The following is a 22,416-nucleotide window of genomic DNA, read 5'->3' as shown; positions in this document are numbered from 1 at the left end:
TGGTCCAGTGCCACTCGCTGCGCCGGATCATCACATCATGTCCTCTGCTGGGAGAAGCAGTCACCTCGTGAATGCACCAAAGGCCCCTTTTACAATACAAAATAAACTGCAAAACCTGTGGTGGATCTAGCAGTCTGAAGCCGATTTTCATGAAATGGGCTTTGCCTTTTCTGTTTTACAGGCACAAAAAGGGTTGAAGCTTGTGAGCAGCAGCAGGGCCGATTGTCAAGGCTTCGGCCCTGGCCTTGCTCTCAAGGCTTCTGACTTGGGCTGATTCAGCTCCTTTTGTGTGTCCAGTCATACGCGCAGGTTGGGTTTCTGTTTAAATACAAGAAAGCAGATATGTTTTGGATCCACCTGCTCGTTTTTTCCTGTGCCCCCTCTTAATTTCTGGGTGACAGGCAGTCTCGCTGGCCTCAGAAGGAATCTAATCATTGCATACTTAATCTCTTTCCTGCCTCTGCTTCCACCCGTTTCCCATTCCCTGCTGTTTGTTTGTTTTTTGTAACTTAACTTTAATAAAAGGTTTATGCGCACAACCAACACATTTTAATCTAACGTAGTAATTTAGGGTCCCACTCCCTCCCCTCCCCCACCCTCTGTTATACCAAAGAAGACAATTTGCACTCTTCTCTTTACCCAGGTCTGAAAAATATGCCAAGTTTTCTCAAACTTTTCAGTCATGTTTCGTGATGCTGACAATTTTTTTTTTCCATTTGGTAGATGAATAAGTCTTTTTATACAGTGACATTTAACTGGGTGCATCTAACCTTTTCCAACGTGCCCCTGTCAAAATCTGTTGTCTGTTTTTTTGGGGGTTACTCTTTCCAATCCTCCATCTCCTTCCTGCCATTCTTTTCTCCAACTTCATCTTCTCTGAACTTTCTCTTGGCTCCTTCGTTGCTTCTCTGCCTTGGTGATTCTGTGCAGTCCAGTTTAAAGCGTGTGCTGGGTGGGTATTTATTTATTTGTTACATGCCAGCGACCCACATGCATTTCTTTACAAGTTCTCCATCTTCCTTCCTCACCCCTCCTATTAGTTCTCCAGGCTTCCTTCTCTTTTTCCCTATAGCCCCCCCCTCCTTCCTTACTATATTTATTCCTTATCCACTCTCTCCAGTTTATTACTGTTGCCCACCTGTAATCTCTTGTCCCTTGGCTGGATCATGGATTTATTCCTCTTTGTATCTCCCCCCCTTTCCCAGGAGGACGGTGGTGCTGGCGACATGGAGAAGGATCGAGTGCATAATCTGCAGAGCCAGGTGGAAGGCGTGAAGAACATCATGTCCCAAAATGTGGATCGCATCTTGGCCCGCGGGGAGAACCTGGACCAGCTGAGGAACAAGACTGAGGATCTGGAGGCCAGCGTGAGTTACCAGAGCCCCTTTCTCCCTTGACTTTTCCAGGGGGTTCGTTCGTTCACTAGTTATAAAGCACCAGGGAGTATTCAACTAATGTCTTACTGGAGAGTGTTTTAATGGGACATGGCCATTAGTAACAGAATGGCAGCTTGGCCTGTTCTGCTGCAGGCTGGTGGAGATGAGATGGGACCTTGCTTAGGATCAGATCAGATCAAGGCGTGGATGCCCCGGGCAGACTAATAATTTGGTGCCCCTTCAAACTATTTTAGCACCAACCTTTTACAGGTTGGCATCCTAGACAGTTGCCCAGTTGGCTCATGCTTTAATCCAGCTCTGACCTTATTCTGTAGCAACGAACATGAACGTTGGTCTCCATTACCATCAATAAGGCCTGTTTTTTTTTTTTTTGTTTTGTTTTGTTTTTTAAACTTCCACAATGAATGTTCATGAGAGATAATTGCCTGCACTGGATCTGAGAAGCAGGTTAATTTTCATGCTTTGGCTACCCTGAAAACCAAACCTGTTTGTGGCACTCGAGTTATGGCCAGATTTAGGATTTTTGTGCCCATAGGCAAAGTGCCACGGCAGCACCTCCGTGAAGCTCTCAAACAGACAAGCAGAAGCAGGCTTTTCTTCGGGCTTGGAAATTGGGCGCCTTCAAAATGTGGCATCCTAGGGTGCACAGAAAGAGATACAGGGCACGCTGACTAGGAAACAGAGTAGCAGAGGGATGTTCCCTGCCCTTCCCCAGGGGGAGTGAGGCAGTGACGCAGAGATTACAGCAGTCTGATTATCAAGCCTTAAAACAGCAAACTCAGCCGAATCCTCATTAAGGACGATCTCTAATGAGTCTCTTTAATGATGATTATCAGATTCCACACCAAGCTGCAGAGATCCTGAGGGACCATGAGCGCTCGCACGGGGTCAGACCGTGATGCATGTTATTCCAGCGTGATGCTTGTAACAGAAGGCTCGGGGGGTAACCTGCATGGAGCGGCAGTTCCTACCATAAGAAACTTGCTGGGCAGACTGGATAGACCATTTGGTCTTTTTTTTTTTTTTGCCGTCATTACTACATTACCACATAGGCCAGTTGGAAGCAGTGCTTTCCAGTCTATCTAGAAAGCAGTGCGAGATGGATTTGGTGGCCCAGTTCTAGTCCCTTTCCTTGGCAATTATCTCCTGTGCTTGCTCACCCTCTGCTTTGGTGCACTAGTGAATACCACAGGGCCTGAAGACACCTGCTGAGAGAGGAACTGGCACAGCTGAGAAATACTATGGGGCCTATTTTCAGTGGGATCTGGGTGTCTGGATCCTGCTGAGCAAAAAATATGCTGTCTAAATTCAGGGGTCCTAAATCCACAAGGCACCTAATAAATGGGCAGGCTGGTAGGCAGTTAAGTCAGGGGATAAAAATCTAAGTACTTGGTGCTGATTTGCAGGGCTAGGTGCCTAATCTATGTGGACAGAACTAGGCACAGGGATAGCTGGCTTAAATCAAGACACCTTTGCTAGGCAACAGGACCCTCCCCTCCCCTCCCCCCCCCCCCCCCCCCCTTCCTTCCTGCTTGACAAGAAAAAAAAAACCTCTCCCAATGCACTGTCAGTCCCAGTCCTGGGATCCTCCCCCCCCCCCCCCCCCACCCCCATCTACCACCAGCCGTGCCGGTGGAAAAATATAAATGAAAAGTCCCCTTTAACCCCAGGATACTCCCTCCCATCCATTCTGATATTAAAATAAATAAAGCTTTCCTCCCTGGTAAATGTTCACAAAGCTTGGCTGGCAAGAGGCTTCACTCTCCGTTCTTCCCAGCTCCGTGTCCAGGGCTGCTCTGGTAACTGTCAAAGCAGTCAGCAGGAGGCACCAGTGAATCCTTACTGCTGACTGTGCTGTGCAAACATCTCAGATGATTTTTGGGGAAGGGGCAGAGGAGGGCGGGAAAGGGAAAAAAGCCAGCCCAGATTTAGGCATAGGCAGACCTAGGCTGCTGCTGCCTCCCGTGCCAAAGTTTGAAGGCTCTTTCTGATCTCCAGCTCTGGGAGCTCCCTGTTTACTGCTCCAGCCCTTCCCCCTTCAAACGGCTTGCAGGGGAGGGGCTGGGAAAGGGAGCAGAGCTGCTGTTCTTCTGCTGTGCAGGCGCCATTTCAACCTCACACCCCCCCCCCCCCCCTTTCCCTTCCGGTCTGCACAAGAAGGGAGGGGGGTGATGATGGAGCAGACACTGCAGGCAGCACTTGAGGAGAATCGGGAGGGGCTGAAAAAGGGAGCAGTGCAATTGGTCTTCTGTTTCCCTCCTGCTTCAAAAGGCAACGTGTAGGGGAGAAACATGAGGAGAAGGGGGATGGAGCAGACTGATCCCAGGACTTGGCACTCGGCTGAGGGCAGAGTTGGAGAAGAGGAAAAAAAGAGACCCGGGGCACAAGTCAGGGAGCTGTGTGTGATGTGAAGGGGAAAGGGGAGGAATGCTGGGGTCCAGCCTGGGGGGAGGGGAAGACTTCTTGGGACATCCCTGGAGTTGAGGGGGAGGGAAGAGAGAAGCTTTTCCATCCCACCCCCCACCCAGCTAACCAATAGCAGTCTGAGTCATCTTAATTCAGAAGTTCCCAGGTAATGCCAGCCTCCTCTCTGGCACCCGCATGCTGGTGGGAATCCAAATAGGAACGACAAGGGAAATGCAGTGAAGTTCAAGGAGTCCCCAAACAAAATGAAATTAGTTTTAGCATATACTTTTTATTGGCGGCAACTCCATTGCTTAAAGAGGCACAGTTTAGGCAGGGTCCCCCGACACGGACCAGTGTTTCGCCAAACGCGGCTGCATCGGGAGGGACGTCTTTAATGTTGTTGAATGCTTGAAGTGCAGTTTCCTGCTCCTGCATTTGTTCTGGGGAACCCAAATAGGGCCATGCTTGCACCCCCCTTCTCTACTCCAGCCTGGTCTGCAGCAGTAACCATAGTAACGACGGCAGAAAAAGACCAAAATGGTCCACCCAGTCTGCCCAGCAAGCTTCCCAAGGTATTAACTGCCGCTCATGCCGGTTAAGCTTTTTTATTTATTCCCATCCTCTAGCCTTTTAGGGATCCACAGTGTTTATTCTCTGCCCCTTTGAAATCCTTCAGTTTTAGTCTTCACCTCCTCCTCCGGAAGGGCATTTCAGGCATCCACCGCCCTCTCAGAGAAGAAATATTTCCTGACATTGGTTCTTAGTCAGCAATAGAAAGAGGTTAGCACAGGGCCTGTGAACCAGGCGTGCACTAACAAGCTGTACAGTGGCCACCTCTCCTCACATGGGCTTTGGAACCTGCCTTTTGTAGCTATAACAACTTTGTTACTTTTCTCTTAACTGCATCCCTTTCCACTTGTCCACATTAAATTTCATTTGCATGGCCCAGCCTCCCACTTTTTGCAAGGTCGTCTTGCAATTTCTCACAATCCTCGTGTGATTTGTAACAACTTTGACTAATTTGGTGTCCTCAGCAAATTTGCTCACCTCACTTGTTCCTATTTCGAGGTCGTTTATAACAGAATGGAGTGCCCCAGAACAGATCCCTGGAGTACTCCACCTTTCTCCAGTGGGAAAATTTGCCATTCAGCCCTACTGTCTGTTTTCTATCTTTTAATCAGTTCTCAGTCCACAGTAGGACATTGCCCCCTATCCTATGACTTTTTAATTTCCTCTCATGAGGGCCTTTGTCAAACGCTTTCTGGAAATCCAGATACATTATATCAGTTGGCTCACCTTTATCCACATGTTTGTTTATGCCTTCAAAAAAGGAAGCAGATTGTTGAGGCAAGACTTCCCTTGGCTAAATCCATGTTAGGCATAGTTTAATAAGACAAAGCTATCTATATATTCAGCAATTTTGTAATTTTCTACCATTTTGCCTGGGACAGATGTCAGACTCATTGGTCTGTAGTTTCCTGGATCACCCCTGGATCCTTTTTAAAAAATTGTTACATTAGCAACTCTCCAGGTACCAATTTTAATGATAGTTTACAAATTATTAATATCACATACCAGTTCCATTTTTCAGCACTTTGGGATGTATGCATCTAGTCCAGGTGATTTGCTAATTTGTCAATTTGCCTTATTTAAATCTTCTAGGTGCACTGAGATTTGATTCAGTTCTGCTGAATCTTCACTTTTGAATACATCTGCTCTGGGCTTCCAATATGGTATTTTTAAACAGCATCCATGCCTGATATAAACTCTCTTAACCAGTGCAGCTGCTTTATTTCAGGTTTTCCTAGCCATTTTCCTCATTTTATCATAGTTAATGTTTTGAAAGTTAAATGCTGTCACCATAAATATTTTCAGTGTCCTTGCTCCAGTTAAGTCAAATTTGATCATGTTGTGATCACTTTTGCCAAGTGGCCCCCAGTACTGTTACCTCTCACACCAAATCCTGTGTTCCACAGGACCAGGTCTAAAATAGTTTTCCCTCTTGTTGGTTCTTGTACCAACTGCTCCATGAATCAGTCTTTTATTTCATCTAGGAACTTTACTTTTCTAGCATGCCCTGAAGTAAGATTCACCCAGTCAATACTGGGGTAACTGAAATCACCCATTATTACTGTGCTGCTGATTTTGTTAGCTTCCCTAATTTTTTAGCATTTCATTGTCCATTAGTTTGTTCTGGCTAGGTAGACAGTAGTACACCTCCCACTGCTATTTTATTCCCTTTTTCACCTGGGAATTTCTATCCATAAAGATTTGCATTTTGTTTCTTGTACAGCTTTTATCCTGTTTGACTCAATCGTTGTTAGATTATTCAAAAACCATCCAAGCAGGTAAAATAGTGCTCCCAATGAATATGCATTGGGTAGATTTGCATACACTGGAGACTGAATATGTAAATATATCTCACATATATTCATTGACATCTGCACTGGCTTCTGATGCCAAGGAGTACAGCAAAATCACCAGCACTCAAACTCTGGGCCATATTTTAAAAGGAACATGAGGGGGTTGCACCCTAAACCGCTCTAAATATGAACCCTGCGAGAGCACCTCTTTCAACAGACAAACATCACTCTTTGATCCCTTTTTTTTCAAAATCTAAAACAAGGTGCTGGCCTTGCTAATGAATGACCGGCCACAGCCCTAAAAATGTTTTTCCTTAGGCTGATCATGGTGCAAAAGTCATTCTTGGCTTGTTAAACGTGTTTTTTATATCCAGAGCTGGCAGAACTGCTCCCTTCTCTGACTCTTTAACCTCTGCTATCTCTAATCTGTAAGCTGCAGCTTGGAAACTAGAGCCTGCCAAAGTTTTATGTCGTCAGGGCTAAAGTCCCTCTGTAAGCATGTGATTTGTCTGACTGCTCTCTTGGTGGCTGCTTCCAGTGCCCATGCTGATGCCATCTTGCCAGCCTTGTGGGCATGATCTGATGGCAGCCAAAGCTCTGACTGTGTTTCTGCAATGTTTCTAGTTTATTGGCTTTTTTTTATATACCGTCGCATCAGTAGGGCCTTCCACTCCTCAGTAATTAACTTGGGGGGTGAATGCTCTGCTGTGGGAGCCCAATACCCATACTGCAGACATGGCGCCCAAAATTACAACAACCTGTAGCTTAGATCACTTTAGGGCACAGCTTCTTATGCCATGCAGCAGGGACCTGCACCTTAATAAATCAGAAAGTAGGAATTTTGAAGAATTTTTTTGTTGTAATTGATAGAGATGAATTTGAGATCAGATTGTTAATTAATTGCTTTCTCTCTTCCTTTCCCCTCTTATATCATTATCTTCTTCTGTCTGTGCTTTATCTATGTCTCACTGTACTATGTGCTCTGTTGACCCTCCAACCCCATCTATTATCTGTATTCCTCCACTTCTCCCGCTCTCTTCCTCCCTTCTCTCTCTCTCTCTCTCTCCTGCAGTCGGAACACTTTAAGACAACCTCGCAGAAGGTGGCGCGCAAGTACTGGTGGAAGAACGTGAAAATGATAGCCATTATCTGTGTTGTCGTCGGCATCATCATCCTCTTCATTGTGCTCTTCGCCACAGGAGTCATCCCTACCTAAATGGACTCTCTCTCTTGTCTTGGGGCTCCCTCCCATGTCCTGCCAAACTCCATGTGTTCAAGGTCCTAAACCCTTCCCCGCTCTAAGGCTTGAACATGGAGTTTGGTAGGGTTGACGTCTCCCTTTGCCTGCCTTCCCCCTCCCCTCCCTGCTTCCCCCTAGCCCCTCACAAAGCTGCTGCCAGAACTGCTGGTTCTGTCCTATCTACTTTTGGATGCAGGTCAAGGCCTATTTGCCTTTTCGGCTGCTTCTGAAGTGAGATTCTAGGCGCTGGGCATCGGTCAGTCCCATTTTGATGTGTTGTAATGCGTGTGATAAAGCTCTCTGGAATTTTGGAGTTCCGCTGTCTCGTGACGAGACACAGAAATGTAGGACTGAGAAGAGATGGGTTGAGTGGCAAAATCAAAGTTAGAATACTGTGCGTGGGGGGTGAGGGGAGAGAAGATCGCTTGATCTAGGTAGAGCTTTCAAAACCTGTCCTTGATATTCCCACCAGCGTGAATATGCATGAGCGAAACTATATATCTCATGCATATACCTTCTGCACATCCTGCAAAGGTGACTGGCTATGGGGGGTCACTAGGGCTCATTTCTCCATACTATTTTATTTAAAAGGGGCATCTCTCTCTCTTAGCTTCAAGATGACCGGTTGACCAGCCACGTGAGGAGTGTGTGCAGAATCCCCTTTGCACCCAAGCAGATTTTGAACTTAGAAGAGGGCTTCTTGCTGCTCCCCCCCCCCCCGGATGTTATATACAGGGCCGTGTGTAATATACTGCAGCACACCGCCTACTGTACCCCCAAAAATGAGGGGTGGGAGCTGCGCTGCATCTCAGTGCCTAGGCCTTATTTTCACTGTGGGCAAGTACTGATTCATGTTCAGCAGCGATCAACAATCACACAGGGAATAAGCAGTGGCAAAAAGTTTTGGGGACTCAATAGGACAGGTTCGCGTAGACTAATCTAGAACTTTGGGCATCAAATATTTATACTGGTGATCTTTTTGTGTGTGTGTGTGGCAGATGGGGCCAAAGGTGCTTTCTAGCCCTATCCCCAGTTGCTATTGGCCATGTAGTTAAGGTGCTCATGCTGGTGGAGGGCCGCACCCTTCCATGCTGCTCCTGTCCCAGCAGCGGTTTCTCCTGTAGGATCATTTGCCCTCCCATAGCATCTGAGATGTTCCCTACCACCAGGCCACAGCCTCTTTTGGGTAGTTCTAGTGGTGCCTGCTGCAAGTCTGCAGCCTCCTGCGTGAGGGGGCTTATGGGAACTTCTCTACAGCAAGCACTACCTGAAGTAGAATTCATAACCCAAGCACCTGCGTTGGTGAAGCAGAGAACCACTTGGCGGCCTGGTCCTAGATACGTGCCAGATGCTAGGAGGGAAGCGAGGATGCAAAGCCCATGTCTAAAATGGCTTTCTACTTCATGGGACACACTAGGTGTAAGGCACCACAAGCATATGTCTGTCTGACTTCCCCCTCATCCCCAACAACCAGTACAGCCAGGAGGTTCATATGGGGATGGATGCAGCTGTAGTGCTCAACCCCAATGCTTTTATCGAGTCACTGAACTAAATCTCCCATCTTGCCCTTTGGCTTTCACAGTTGCTTCACTCTCAGCATGGAAGACACGCCCAGCCTTGGTGTTTATTTAAGGATTGCAATAAGATGATTGTAGGGATCTTTTGGTGCTTACAGCTACTCTCTTGGATATCCAGCCCCTCCTCCACTTCTCAAGCCTATGGTCTCTCTTCCCCTCCCCCATTTTACCGGGCAGTGGAACGGTCCATTGGGCTGAGGCCCTAGGATCGGACTAAGAGGTCTGGGATGTTCAGCCCATGGTGTGCTCCTAGTGGCTAACATCTCTGCCTGCCCTCTGAGCCTGAACTATGTAGATACCGGTCTGCTGCTTGTACAGGGTTTTTCCACAGGTGCATCATTCATTCAGCATCATGACTTCTCCTGACCAATAGTAGCAGAGGCAAAGAGGTCAAACAGCCAGCGCTGATGGGCTGGGTCCTGGGCCTAGCTTGTGACCACATTTTAATATACATAACTGATTTTTAATACTCACCAATCAAAGAAGTTTAGTTTCTTGACTGAAGGAAATGAGTGGGGGGAGAGGGGTGACCACGCCCCCCAGTATCTTTCAAATAACCCTGTCGGCACCAGTCTGCTCTTCCCATAGACTTCAATGGTAGTAACCTCCCTCTGCCTGTAATCCTGTGAATATCTGAAAGGAAGTCTCCGGCCGTGACACCACCCCCATTGACTTTCAGGGGTGGGATTGTTTGGAGGGGGGGGGGGACTTTTTTTTTTTTTTTACTTGGCGTAGGTAATCCAAGGCCCTGTGCCCCTTGGGATGTAGGAAACACTCCCATTGTGATTGGAGGGAGCCACAAGAACAGGCAGTGTTTTGTTCTCTGTTATGATTTAGTATGGAGTGTGTGCAGCTTTGCTGACCTACCTTATCCATGGTTAATGATACCAAAAAATTTTGCATATGAGGAAATGAAGGACAAAATATTTGTAGCATGTCAACAAGACACGCAGTAGATGATGTCTAACTTAATTCTTCTTAGGGGCAAAAGCTGCCTTATGTAATGAACCTGTTGGTTATTTTGAGGAGGGGGGAATTCTGTTTCACTTAAAGATGTTTGTATAGGGTTTTTGTCTTCATATGGTGGACAGACACGACCTATAGGTATGAAGCGTGGGCTTGGTACCCCAGGCTGTCTTGTGAAGCCGTTCACAGCCAGAGACTGTACCGCCTCCCCTAGGCACTTCGGCTCCTGGAGAAATCTTGGAGGTGGGCCCGTCTCCTCTTCCTCCGCCCTCTCTATCTGACAACTGAAATACCTGACCAGTCTACTGTCCAAGTTATTGCTTGTTCTGTATGTGATGGTCTCTAGTGAAAAAATGTGCCATGATTTTACTGCTCTGGGACTGAAGCATCCTCTCCTCTAAAGCTGGTGAAATGTATATCCTTTTTAAACCTCGAGACTGCTCAAGCAATACGAACAGTCATGCAGGGGCCACTTAATATATATATTTATATAGTTTAATTAAATCACCTTTTCAGAAAAACGAGGGCCCCAGTTTGCATTATCTTTCTGCTTAGCTAGTTGGCACTTCTTTGCACCTTTTCTCATGTCTGTGGGAACATTTTGCCGACGGGGCGTCCAAAACTGAATCCCTATTCTATGTGTGGCCTGGTGTATGCAGGGGTTGGCGGGGGGGGAAGAGCCCATCTCAACTCCCCTACCTGTCTCGGCGCCTGTAATCTTTAATGAGTTATTTAACCTGTGTGTACTCGTACCTAAGATTGTAAGCTGTTTGAGGAAGAAACGTTATAACGAAGTGAATCATCTTGTACAAAGTTGTGTAAATGGTTGGTTCTAGCTTGACCAACTTTTGGCTGTGGCAGACTTAGATCCAGGTGCTGAGGTGGCACAGTCATGCCCAAGTGCATGGGGAGATGGTGCAGGATCCCAGAGAATGGACGCTCTTCACCTTTTTGCCCTTTCAAGAGGCGGCTGGATTGCCCCTGCTTGGTGCCATGTTCCCTTCACCAGCACCGGGAATCTCCTCTGTTCGCCACAAGTCCTGTAATTAGAAGCTGTTGCACATTAAAGTGATGTATTTTAAGCAATAACATGACCCTGATGTGTTTATTTCAAAGGTCAGACAACATGGTCTATTTAAACCAACTTAGGTCGGGAGAAGAAGACCAATCAGACCATCTGCCCAGTTATTTTTGTCTGCACTTCAAGGATCCATCCTAACTGCCAGTCGAAGCCTGTGACTGTCCATAGGCGATCACGTCTTACCTTCCTCCTGTGTACCCCACCCTCCTAGCGAGCTGGGCATGTATGATCCTTAGAAGTTCAAACCCGGAATCGCTCCCCTCCCATGTCTAATCACAGGGTCCCACAAAAAATCCAAACGGCCATCAAGCCCACCGTGGCTGTTTACCTGCACAGTTGCCCTCTCAGGTTCCTGTGGCCCTTCCCAAGGCTGCCTCGCCACCCTCCGCACCCCATACCAGTTACAGAATGTAATTCCTGCACTGTTCTCCTGCTGAGCATCTTCAGCTATTCGGATTCAAGAAACTGTACTGGGCTGACACTGTGTGCATGTGTAGCCAAAGAAATGCACAAACCGGTAAAAGACAAAAGTTACCAACTACAGAGGAGAGAGAGTCATTTCCCAGGTTCTGGTGATGCTCCAGATTACAGTGGCTCTGGTCAGCTCACAACACGAGGAGCACGTATGGAGCCAGCTCTGCCTGGCGGGCTAAGTGCCTGCATTAGTTATTGTTGTTTTATCTACTTATTCATGTACTTGCAGCCTGCCAGGCCGACCCAGCTGCTGATTAATTCTGTTGTCACAGCTTGCCAGCCAGACCTGGCTATTGTGTGAGCCCCTCCTGGACTTACTGCCAGCAGCTCCAACACATCTCTCCCTTCGGTTACTGGCTCTGACACGGCGGCGTCCTCTCTTTGCTTCTAGCCATAGTGCCCAGCATCTCTTTTCTTTCCTTTTTCCCTGAATTTCTTGTCTCCTTCTTCCCCCTACAGCATTCTCATCTCTCTCGTCCCTCTACTCCATGCCTAGCATACCAGGATCACCCCAGTGTCTTTGCCCTCTTTCTACAGTGCCAACACCTTCTCTCTCTCTCTCCACCCTGCCACCTGCCCAGCACTTATGTCCATCCGTCACCCACTCAGCACCTTCTCTCTCCACCTCAGCGCACGCATACTTACCACGCCACCACCTTCCCAGCACACACTCTCCATTCTACCATCCATCCAGTAATCTTTCTCTCCTCCATACTTTCTGGCATTCCTTTTTCTCTCTCCCTCCTCCTAATGTGGCAGCTCCAGGCCTCCTCCTGTATTCAGTCACTGACTCTGAATGAGTTTTGCTAGTAGCCCTGCCCAGGGCCGCCTCTTCTGCAGCCATTGCTGGGATGGGCTGAGTGGTCCTGAGCCTTATGGTGGTTTGATTTTTGTCAACCTTAAAGTTTTGGCACTCTAAACTACCTAAAAACATTTCAGTTGTATGTTTTTGTTGATATTCAATAAACTTCAAATTACAAATAAATAAAATACCTAGTTTTCCTAATGGATGCATCGGCCATGCTGCCAACCACAGAGTGCAACACCTGCAAGATTTCTCCTTATCCTGTCGAGGCATTTTGTCTTCCAAGACCTTGGGTAGTAGAGCAGACAAGATCCCCCACCAACACTCTCCAATGCCTAGAAATCTTTGTTTTCAGTTTTTATTTTCCTGAGAATTTCAATGTTGTAACAAAAAAAAAAAAAAAAGATTTTTCCATTGAATTTTCTCCTGTTGGAGGGGGAAAAAGTAATTTTACCACTGACTTTGTTTTGTTGCTGCTGTACCATTGAAATTCCCAGGAACAATACAAACTGTAAATAAAGATCCCAAGCACGGCCTTTGTATAATGTGCTGTAGGGTAGCTGTTATATGAACACTTGGCTGCCTGGGTTCTCTGCATAGGCAGAAACAGACCCAGCTTTAGGTGAGCCTCCTAAGTTATTAGTGAATGTGCTCCCTGCCACGCAGTCACCTGCTGTGTGGATTCTGTCAGCACAGAGGGCCAGGAGGTCACCTTACACGAGGCCTGAAGATTCTCTTCCAGTGTCTTGGCCCGAATTGACCAAGCTTAGGTACGGGAGAATCAGAATGCCATCCTCTCTCAACCCTGCTGCTGCTATCACCAACCTGACCTTGGCACAGATTCTAAGTGCGGTGACTAGACTGAAAGGTAGCGCTCAAAACTGATTAATGCAAACTGCGGAAAAACCCTGATGCCCCAGCTGAATGGGCATATATAGATTATGCCTCTGACAGATCCAGAAATGTAGCAGGTCCTGATTGTATTGTCGTCGCTATCACCGAGCTTAAGGTTTCCATACAGAACTGAGTCACTCCCCAATGATGATTGACACCCCCCCCCCCCCCCCCCCTTTTTTGGTCCAGGATGAGGCAAGAGGAACCTTTTATTTCTTGGAAATAATAAAATAAATAGAATAACAACCCATATCTTTCTGTGGCTTGGGTACTGGAATCAGGGCAGTCAGTTCAGATGCCTTGACAACATAAACTCCACCTCCTGCCTCTTCCGCGGAGAGATGCAGAGATACGCCATGAAACGTCCCTAGCGATGCAGAGAAAGCTGTAGAGCATATCCTTCCTTTATCACTGCAGAACCCACTGGTCTGACGTGAACTTGACCCCTTCAGATTAAAAGAAGATAGACGACTCCTTATCTCCTGCTCTGTGATATGGGTCACAAACCTTCGCTAAGGGGGTCGGGAGGCACCTCTACCCAAGCCTGTGCCCCACATGGCTGCCCGGGCAAAAGGACTGAGCCCTACTCAGGGGCCATCCTCTGAGAAGCTGCCCCCCCCCCCCCCCCCCCCCCCGAGGAGCCAGGACTCATTTATTGGCCATCTTTCTTTGGTTTTTCTTTCCTTCTTTTTCTTAACTCCTTCCCAAACAAGAGTGATCTTTTTAAGGGGCAATTCCATAAGATTAAACTTTGAAATTTGTATCTGCGGAATGGCTCAGCTACAGTTACTGCCTGGCTGCTATCCCTGAAGCCGTTCCTCTGGCAGAGGTCTGAACCAGGTTCAGCCTGCATCCCCCCAAAACGGCGGTGGCCTGTGCCATCACTGTCCTGGTATTCAAATCAGACTCATCAACTTCCTGAGATCGAAACAGACAAGAGCGAGTCACCAGGGAGCAGCAAGAGGCTATCTGCATCCATCAAGGCTGCTCCCCCTTCCACAGGAATGATCCTCCGCTTGGTGACAAAACACACAAGCACATTCCCATTTTAGAAAACACAACTGCTCTCTCTCTCTTGCCGCAGGATCCAGGGGCTACAGCCTTAAGTCTTGTCCCCCTTTAAAATGAGCTTCCGGAGTGTCTCATCCAAGATCATCAAGCCTTGAATAGCATCCATAATGAGGAAGTAACTTCTTTGGCTCAGAAATGGAATAGACACCCAACACTCTCCCAATATCTTCTGTGTCCGGGTGAGGAGAGCCGGCAACTTCTCTCTATGACAGAACGCTCTGTAAGGATCTCTTTCGTCATCGGTGCCACCTGGGTCCCCCTCAGTGATCCGCAGCAGGCTGAGGGGTACTCCATTTACCTGCAGCACCAGAGTTGCACAATTCCACAGCCTGGATCCTAAAGTGTTTATTGTTTTAGGTTGGCTGGCTCCACCGAACATACCTGTATAAAGGACTGCCGCCTTTGAAACAATTTCACCCAAAGAAGGGCGGAAGGCTGCAATCCAAAACCAGGGGCTGTTGGACTGGTGCCCACTGAGTTGCCCTCCCCTGCTGAAATCCAGTTAAGGGGCCTCAAAACTAAGCAAAAACTCTGACAGATCCCCTTCTGGACCCATTCCCGCATCTTGCTGGGAAGGGCCGGGCTCAGCAAAAACAAGTGGGAGACCACTCTCCCTGAGCTCTGAACAGCGCTAACAAGCTTAGAGGGAACCCCAGGCTGTAATGGAACAGTGTAAATCGCATATATACCAGCAGTATATATGGCAGCAATATATGGCATAATTACATCTATGGCAGCCACTAGCAACACGCCTACCACAAGCGACTGACATTTATGCGTCCAACTGTGCATCTATACATGGCGAACCTGTACAGTACACCCAAATTTAGGATGTCCAAGCATGGAATATTCAAGTATGGCACACCCAAGCCTAGAACGCCCAAGTATGGGATGTTTACATGTTTATGCATGTCCTATGGATGCTCAAAACATGTACTCTCAACCACCCGGCCCAGACGGATGCCCAGCCTGGACTTGCAGGCACGAATCAATGTCAGGCACTATTTCACAGCAGACCTGTGCAGAAAAAAGTGAGCGAATGCCACCGCAGCCCACCACGTGGCAACTCGGCCTGAGAGCAAGGCCTAGCCCAAAAGGCCGCTCAACCCGCCGAAACTGCCACGACTCCCCACACCCCTCACGGAGGCAGAGGCAAATGTCGGATTGGCTCGCTGAGGCTCGGAGACCAGAATAGAAGAGAGGGTGAAAGAAATCCCTAACCTTATTTCTCTCTCATTTCCTTCTACTCTTTTTTTTAAATCCTTACTTGAACTCGGCCTGTCCCGGCCCAGTACAGAGTTGGTGTCTAGCTGCAGGGGGAGATGGCATCTGCTGTCACTGCCGCGCTCGGCTTCCTGCACCCGTTAGCCTTTCCGCTGTTCTCTCCTGGCAGCTAAGTCCATGCCGGAAAACCAGCTACTGGACCAAGGCACTTGACTGAGGGGGGGATCATGAGGTATCAACTCTAGCAGTGGTGCGTAAATAATCTCCTTCTTCTTCTTTCTCTTTTTGTTTTTTAAAGAAACAATCTCCGTGTAGGGAGATGAACATCCACCATCTGCTGGAGACAGAGAATACTGGCGGGCTGATGTCAGTGCAGGGGTATATAATTTTAGGGATGTGCAATTTTTGTTTCGTGTCATTGTAATCTGTTAGATTTTGTTTTTAAAATGGTTCAGGAGGTATTTATTTTGTGTTTTCCTACTTTCGAGTTAGTGCGCACTAACTGAAAATGTTACCAATCAGTTAAAAAGTGTCAATTTGGGAGGAACTTGTTAGCTAGAGTTGTGGCTCTGCATTCCATTGGCTGCCTCCTTAGTTACCGGTATTTGTTTGTGTTGCTATGATTGCAAGGTGGTGTTTGTGGGGGTAAGAAGGGAAAACAAACAAGGGATGTCATTTTATAGCATCAAGTTCTAGTCGGCAAAAGCATGCAATGCACATGCATATTTAGAATTCACCAGTCCTTTTGTATTTTAGGAAAGGGGCCCTGGCATTTTGGGATATGCCTGCTTTGAATTCCCCTGGTGTGAGTCTGAATGTTTGGGTGGTGGTGGGGGGATGACTGGTGAGAGGGGAAGTGACTGGGGTGAATGTATGGGGTGACAGGTGGGAGAGAGTCTGGTTGGGGTGATGACTGGAGAGAGAGATGCAGCCTGGTGTGTGTGGAGGGTAATCTTGTAACCGTCTCTTTTTAGTCAGTAAGGAGGTCCAGACAACTGATCCGTAAAGATAGACTTTTATTGCCAGCAAGATGCAGCTAAGACAAAGGCTCAGTACAACTGCATGCCCCTCCCCTCCAGGAGCAGACTCTTATGCACTTTACAGTTCTTATCTTTTACACATGCGTTCTAAGCATTGCTGAGCAAGCATATTCCGGCTGAAGGGGCTACTGACCCCCTCCCTAGACACCCTGGAACTTTCGTGAAACTTCTCCCATGTTCTGCAGGAGAGGCTGCTGGGACTTGCAGTTCTGGAAAGGAATTCGCGAGTCTGCAGTAATGCAGCCCATCACATAATACATCCATTGTTCTATTCTAGGTTACAGCAGTGAAAGCTTATCAGAGAATAAGAACAGCGAAGCCAAAAAAAATGAAAATGTGCAATGTGCTGACAGAAAGTTTCTCAATGTCCTAATTACAGCTGTATTGCAGACTGTAAGTAAACCCATCATGAAGCAGGGAATTCTGGTACATGAAGTCCTTTGTCAGGTTGAAGCGTTCAGACCCCTTCATTCCCCCCTTTGATACTTATCATTATTTATGAAAAGTATCACACCATCACAACGCAACTGTGGAGCTGAAAGAAACAGAAACAAGAAAAATTAGCAATTTGAGTTCTCAGGGGGCCCTAATTTCCCAAACAGTCCGATGGTTTCTTCACGGGTTTGAGACGGATGGGCCCTAATGGCTCCACCCCCCTTTGTAGCCCGAACTTGTCATGTATGGGAAGATGGCCCAGGATAAAACATGAGGATGGTTAATGTACAGTGACAGAAGCTGCGTGGCTGTTTTGCGTTCAGCAATGTCCTTCATCACTCGACGAAGGCGGTTTGAGCAAGAAAGGAATAATTCAGGGTCCTAAAAAAACAAAACAGAATTAAACTGGCTGGGATAACAAACAAGCTCTTAAATCCACCGATCATGGAAAACCAACCACGGAATCCATTGGTCCAGTCCCAAGCACTATTCCATTGCTGGACAGGGACGTGTGCCATCTTGACCATGCGATCAGTGATGTCTTGGATAACCTTGTTTTGGTCATCTACCTGTAAACAACAATTGGAGAGGTTAAATGTTCCACAAACCCTCCTTCCTGGGCCAGAGGGTAATCTAAAACCAATCTATTCTGGTACACTGCAGTCATAATTTTGGTATTTTGTTTTGCCCAGAGTTTAAGAGCGAAAGCAGTCGTTGGTGATGAGCTCCAGGACTGCCTGAAGCCTGATGATTCGATGCAATTAATACTGCTTGGAAGGGTTCCCGAGTTGCCCCTTTTTGCTGCTTCATCTGCTCTCTGATTTCCTTGACAATAGGGTTTGATTTCCTGGTGTGTGCTTTGCAATGCATTACAGCCACCTTGCGAGGTAGCCAAACTGCGTCTAGTAATTCACGTACTTCTGATGCATTGTTCAATTGTTTTCCCTCTATAATGCTCCATGCACTTGAATTGTAAGGAAGGCATATTTAGAGTCTGTATAGATATTTACAGTTTGTCCTTCTGCCAACTGCAGAGCTCGAGTAAGGGCAATTAGTTCAGCTTTTTGTGCAGACGTTCCTGGGGGAAGAGGTTGAGCCTCAACGATTTCATCTTCGGATACAACAGCATATCCAGCAGAACGTATCTCATGAATGATTTGGCTGCTCCCATCAGTTAATAAAGTCCAAGCTCCTTGCCAGGGTTGATCCCTCAGGTCTGGTCTACTGGAATGTATTGTAGTCATGACTTCTTCACAGTCATGGGCAACTGGTTCAGGTGCCGGCATAAGAGTGGCCGGGTTCAAGTTTTTGCTGTCTTGTATTTGAATTTCAGGTGTTTCACATAGTAAGGCTTAATACTTGACGAGACGTGAATTAGTCATTCATTTTGGTCCATGGGTCTCTAGCAGTCCTTGAATGGTGTGGGGAGTTGTTACATTCAGAGTTTGACCAAAAGTTAATTTGACTGCTTCTGGAATTAGTAAGCATGCAGCCGCAATGCTTCGAAGACAACCTGGCCATCCTTTTGCAACATTGTCCATTCCTTTTGACAGATATGCAACAGGTCGTTCCTATGATTCTAGAGTTTGAGTCAATACCCCAATGGCCATTCCTTTCTTTTCATCGACGAATAGATGAAATGGTTTCATCACATCTGGCAATCCTAAGGCAGGTGGTTCAATTAAGGCTTCTTTTAGTTGACGTAAGCTTGCCAGTTCGTTTCCTTCCCACTGGAAGGGTTGAGATTCTGCTTCTTTACCCCGCAGCTTGTCGTATAGGGGTTGGGCAATAACTGCATAGTTAGCAATCCACAGCCTACAGTATCCTGCAGCTCCCAGGAACGCCCGGAGCTCTTTCTTACAAGTGGGTACAGGTTGATCTCTTATAGAACTGGTGCGAGAAATCCCCAGACATCAGGTTCCTCCACGTATTTGGAAGCCTAAATACTTTACTTCCAATTCACAGATTTGCGCTTTCTTTTTACTTGCACGATACCCTTTTGAGTACAACATCTTTAGCAGCTGAAGAGTGGATACCGCACATTCGAGGTACGTCTCTCGAAACAACAGAAGGTCATCCACGTATTGTATGACTGGCCCATACTTTACTTGATACATCTTTAAATCTTTTGCCAGTTGCTCACCGAACAGCGTAGGTGAGTGCCTAAACCCTTTAGGCAACCGAGTCCATGTGTACTGCTGCTTTACTCCAGTATCTGCATTTTCCCATGTGAAAGCAACAATCTTTTGACATTCCTCCGCCACCGGGACGGAGAAGAAGGCATCTTTGAGATCAATGACACTGTACCACTTTGATGCAGGAGAGACTTGAGCCAAGATTGAATACGGATTTGGCACGAGGGCTACTAGATCTGCTACTTGACTATTCACTTTTCTTAAGTCTTGTACTGGTCGATAGTCATTAGATCCAGGCTTCTTTACTGGCAACAAAGGGGTGTTCCAAGCAGATCGGATTCGCCGAAGAATGCCCAAATCATACAGTCTTTGCAGGTGTATCTGGATTCCTTGTCTGGCCATATATGGAATGGGGTATTGAGGTTGATTAATCACCTGTGCATTCTGTTTCATCTCTATCCATATGGGGGTAGCGTCGATAGCTATTCCTCCCGGGTTCTGCTCGGACCATACTTTAGGCACGCTATCCATCAGTTGTCTTCGTTTTTCGTTGAGGGGGGTGTTGTTTTCATATCGATGTTCGATGGTTCGTTCGACTATCTCCATTCTTCTTGGAGGGGACAGATGAGTATCACTGGATGGTCCCCGAAGGAGGCTTTAACTTCCCCTGTTGGTTGAAATCTTAATGTGGTCTGAGGCTTACACAGCAGGTTCCATCAGATAAGGGATACCATGGTCCCGCCTACTTGTATAGTTCATTCTTTCTGCAGAGGGGCAGTGAGTACCTGACCTGAGGCGCCCACTATAAAAACAGTCTCTCTCGTCGGGGGGGCCGATTGGTGCAGTCATGACAGATCGTTGGCCTCTGAGTCCAACAGGCCCCTGATTTTTGTTGTGTTACCTCGTGGATCTCCACCAGAGGGTCAGTGGGGATTCTTCCCTCCCGGTCTCTTCAGGCTGTATGCTCCTTGTCGCCTCCCCCGCCATCTGCCAGTGGGGGTTGTCCGATCTCCTTCCTCCTCGGCCCCTTTGTGTCGGTGCAGGTCCATTTTTGTCGTTAGTATTCACTGCAGGGCTCCCGTATTTCTTTTGCCATTCTTCACAGTCTCTCTTCCAATGGCCTTCATTTTTGCAGTACGCACACTGATTCTTTCCCAAAGGGGGGGTCTTGTTCCCCCTCCTCTTCGCGGTCTGCCATTGTCTTGGCTCCTTCCCGTCCGCGTGTCCTCGAGAGCGGCGGCTAACAGTCACTTTCTCCTTCATGTCTCTACTTGCTTCTCTCTTTTCTCTTCCACTTCTCTATTTCCACATACCTGGTCTGCTATAGCTTTTAACTGGCTGAGGCTCATGCCCTCAAAGCCTTCGGCCTTCTGCAGCTTCTTTCGGATGTCGGGTTTCTATTATTAAGTTCCTGGTTGCAGGGACGGGCCCTTTTCTTCTCTTCCTGATCCCTGTTCCCATACATCTCAAAATACGATGAAAAGATCACTGTCCATCTGGAAATTGAATAGGTGACCTGCGCCTGGAGGCAAATCAGTTCTGACGAGGCTGAGAAGCTGCAAAACATTGCTTCCTTCTTACTTGTAAGTTTGGCATTGGGTTAATTCAATAAAGTAAACCTGGATCTGCAGGCAAGGATCCAAGGGGGGCGCTTTAGGTGTGCAGGAGTGATGATCAAACCCTTGGAAGCCTTGTATCAATTACATTGCAAACACTAAGAACATATGGCAATAGCCAGAGCCCAGCCCCCACCAGTGGTCAAAGAACATAATTGCAATATATATATATATGTGTGTGTGTGTGGGCTACTACTTTATCATTTGGGCCGACTCATATTTGCTCTTGTTCCTAATCTTGCATAGTGGCCCCTTCTCTTGCCCACAACTTCCAATAATCCTTATCTTGCGCCTGCCACTGAATCAAAATTTTTAATATTAAGTCTTTGTTTTCTCTGTGTTTTTTTTTTTAATCATTTCTCTAAATTTCCCAGAGACAGCTTCAAAATAAACTGCGTCAGCAAAAGAGAGTTCATAGTTATCATGCGTTCCAATGTAACTTTTAAATAACAGATAATATATAGGAGACAAGTAAGAACAATAATTAACATGGTATTAGAGAATAGAAAGATAAGCATAGGGAGGACACTGGGATAGAAGATATGAGAAAACTAAAACTTCTGATTAGCAATGCCAGCATGAAACGCACAGCCATATTGAATGCCTACGCACTACGTACTGACGCGCAGTGGGACGCACCACCATTCCACTTTGTACTGTAACAATTAATTTGCTGCTATAAAATGTCTTAAAAATAGCCTGCATCATAAGGCACTAAATGATTTGTAAGGGACCCTTGGTTCTGGTATTTCTTTGCAAGTAGCAATCCTTTGTCAGATTACAGACAGTTTTAGCAAGGACCTTGGAGAATAAATTTAATCAGCAGAAACTTGGAGCTACAATCTTCCTTTCTTTTAATTAACATACCACAATTCTATCTTTATTCACATACGCACACCATCAACTAACTTTCAATAATGTTCTGTTAAAACAAACGAAACAATTTTTCTCTCTCTTTGTCTTCATTACCCAGGCTAGCCCAATGTCCTTTTTTTTTTTTTTTTTTTTTTCTTTCTCTCTTCTGTAATTATCTCTGCTGTTAACCCTTAACTGCCATCAAGTTCTAAACTTCAACACCAGTAAATGCATTCTTCAGCAATCAAATCAGTATTTTAACTTAACACTGTAAATTAATTAGTTGTATAGTAGTCTTGTGCAGCATCTGTAAACCAAAACTCTTCTTATTAGGGTTTAAAACAATTAAAAAAATCCCTGGTACATGTGCTTGCAATTCACAGATAGCAGTTACATACATTACAATCCTTAATTAATAATTTGAAAACCCAAACGTACCAGAGAAATGTTATAGGGGTTAAACTGTCCCGCTGAGAAGCAGTCTCTGCCCAGCCAAATTAGTTAACTGTCAAGCTCCCAGCAGCAGCAGCTAACTGCCGTTGTTCAGCACACATATACAGATAAGTAATTCACAATCACTTTTAATAAATTTTCCTTAAGTAAAAATAGTCTGCATCACCAGAGTAGATCAAACACAGTAGAATTTTTTTTTTTTTTTTTTTTTTTTTACAGGTACCTTACAGACAGACAGACACTGGGGACTTCCGGTTCCCCATTTTGCGTACTTGAGTTACCATTACGAGGGCGGCTCCCTCTACTAGCTTCTTTGCCCACGACGGAGGATTTTCAATAACTGCAATCCAAGCAGTTATGTACGGTTAATCCTCAGGGCAACCC

The 22,416-nt window shown here is 46.5% G+C and overlaps 1 protein-coding gene across 1 annotated transcript in view; it reads left to right on the top strand.

Moving 5' to 3' along the window:
* The window catches only part of VAMP8 (vesicle associated membrane protein 8), a 42,331-nt gene extending 31,293 nt beyond the window's left edge, over nucleotides 1-11,038 (top strand). The window contains exons 2-3 of the mRNA XM_029604278.1: nucleotides 1,206-1,367; nucleotides 7,239-11,038. Coding sequence (XP_029460138.1) covers nucleotides 1,206-1,367; nucleotides 7,239-7,382 — 306 coding nt within the window. The 3' untranslated portion in view covers nucleotides 7,383-11,038. The remainder of the gene's footprint in view (nucleotides 1-1,205; nucleotides 1,368-7,238) is intronic.
* Nucleotides 11,039-22,416: the final 11,378 nt, after the last annotated feature.

The sequence above is a fragment of the Rhinatrema bivittatum genome, chromosome 5, assembly GCF_901001135.1.
Source record: "Rhinatrema bivittatum chromosome 5, aRhiBiv1.1, whole genome shotgun sequence".
In the NCBI taxonomy this organism is placed as follows: domain Eukaryota; kingdom Metazoa; phylum Chordata; class Amphibia; order Gymnophiona; family Rhinatrematidae; genus Rhinatrema; species Rhinatrema bivittatum.
This window is presented reverse-complemented; position numbering and strand designations above follow the sequence as displayed.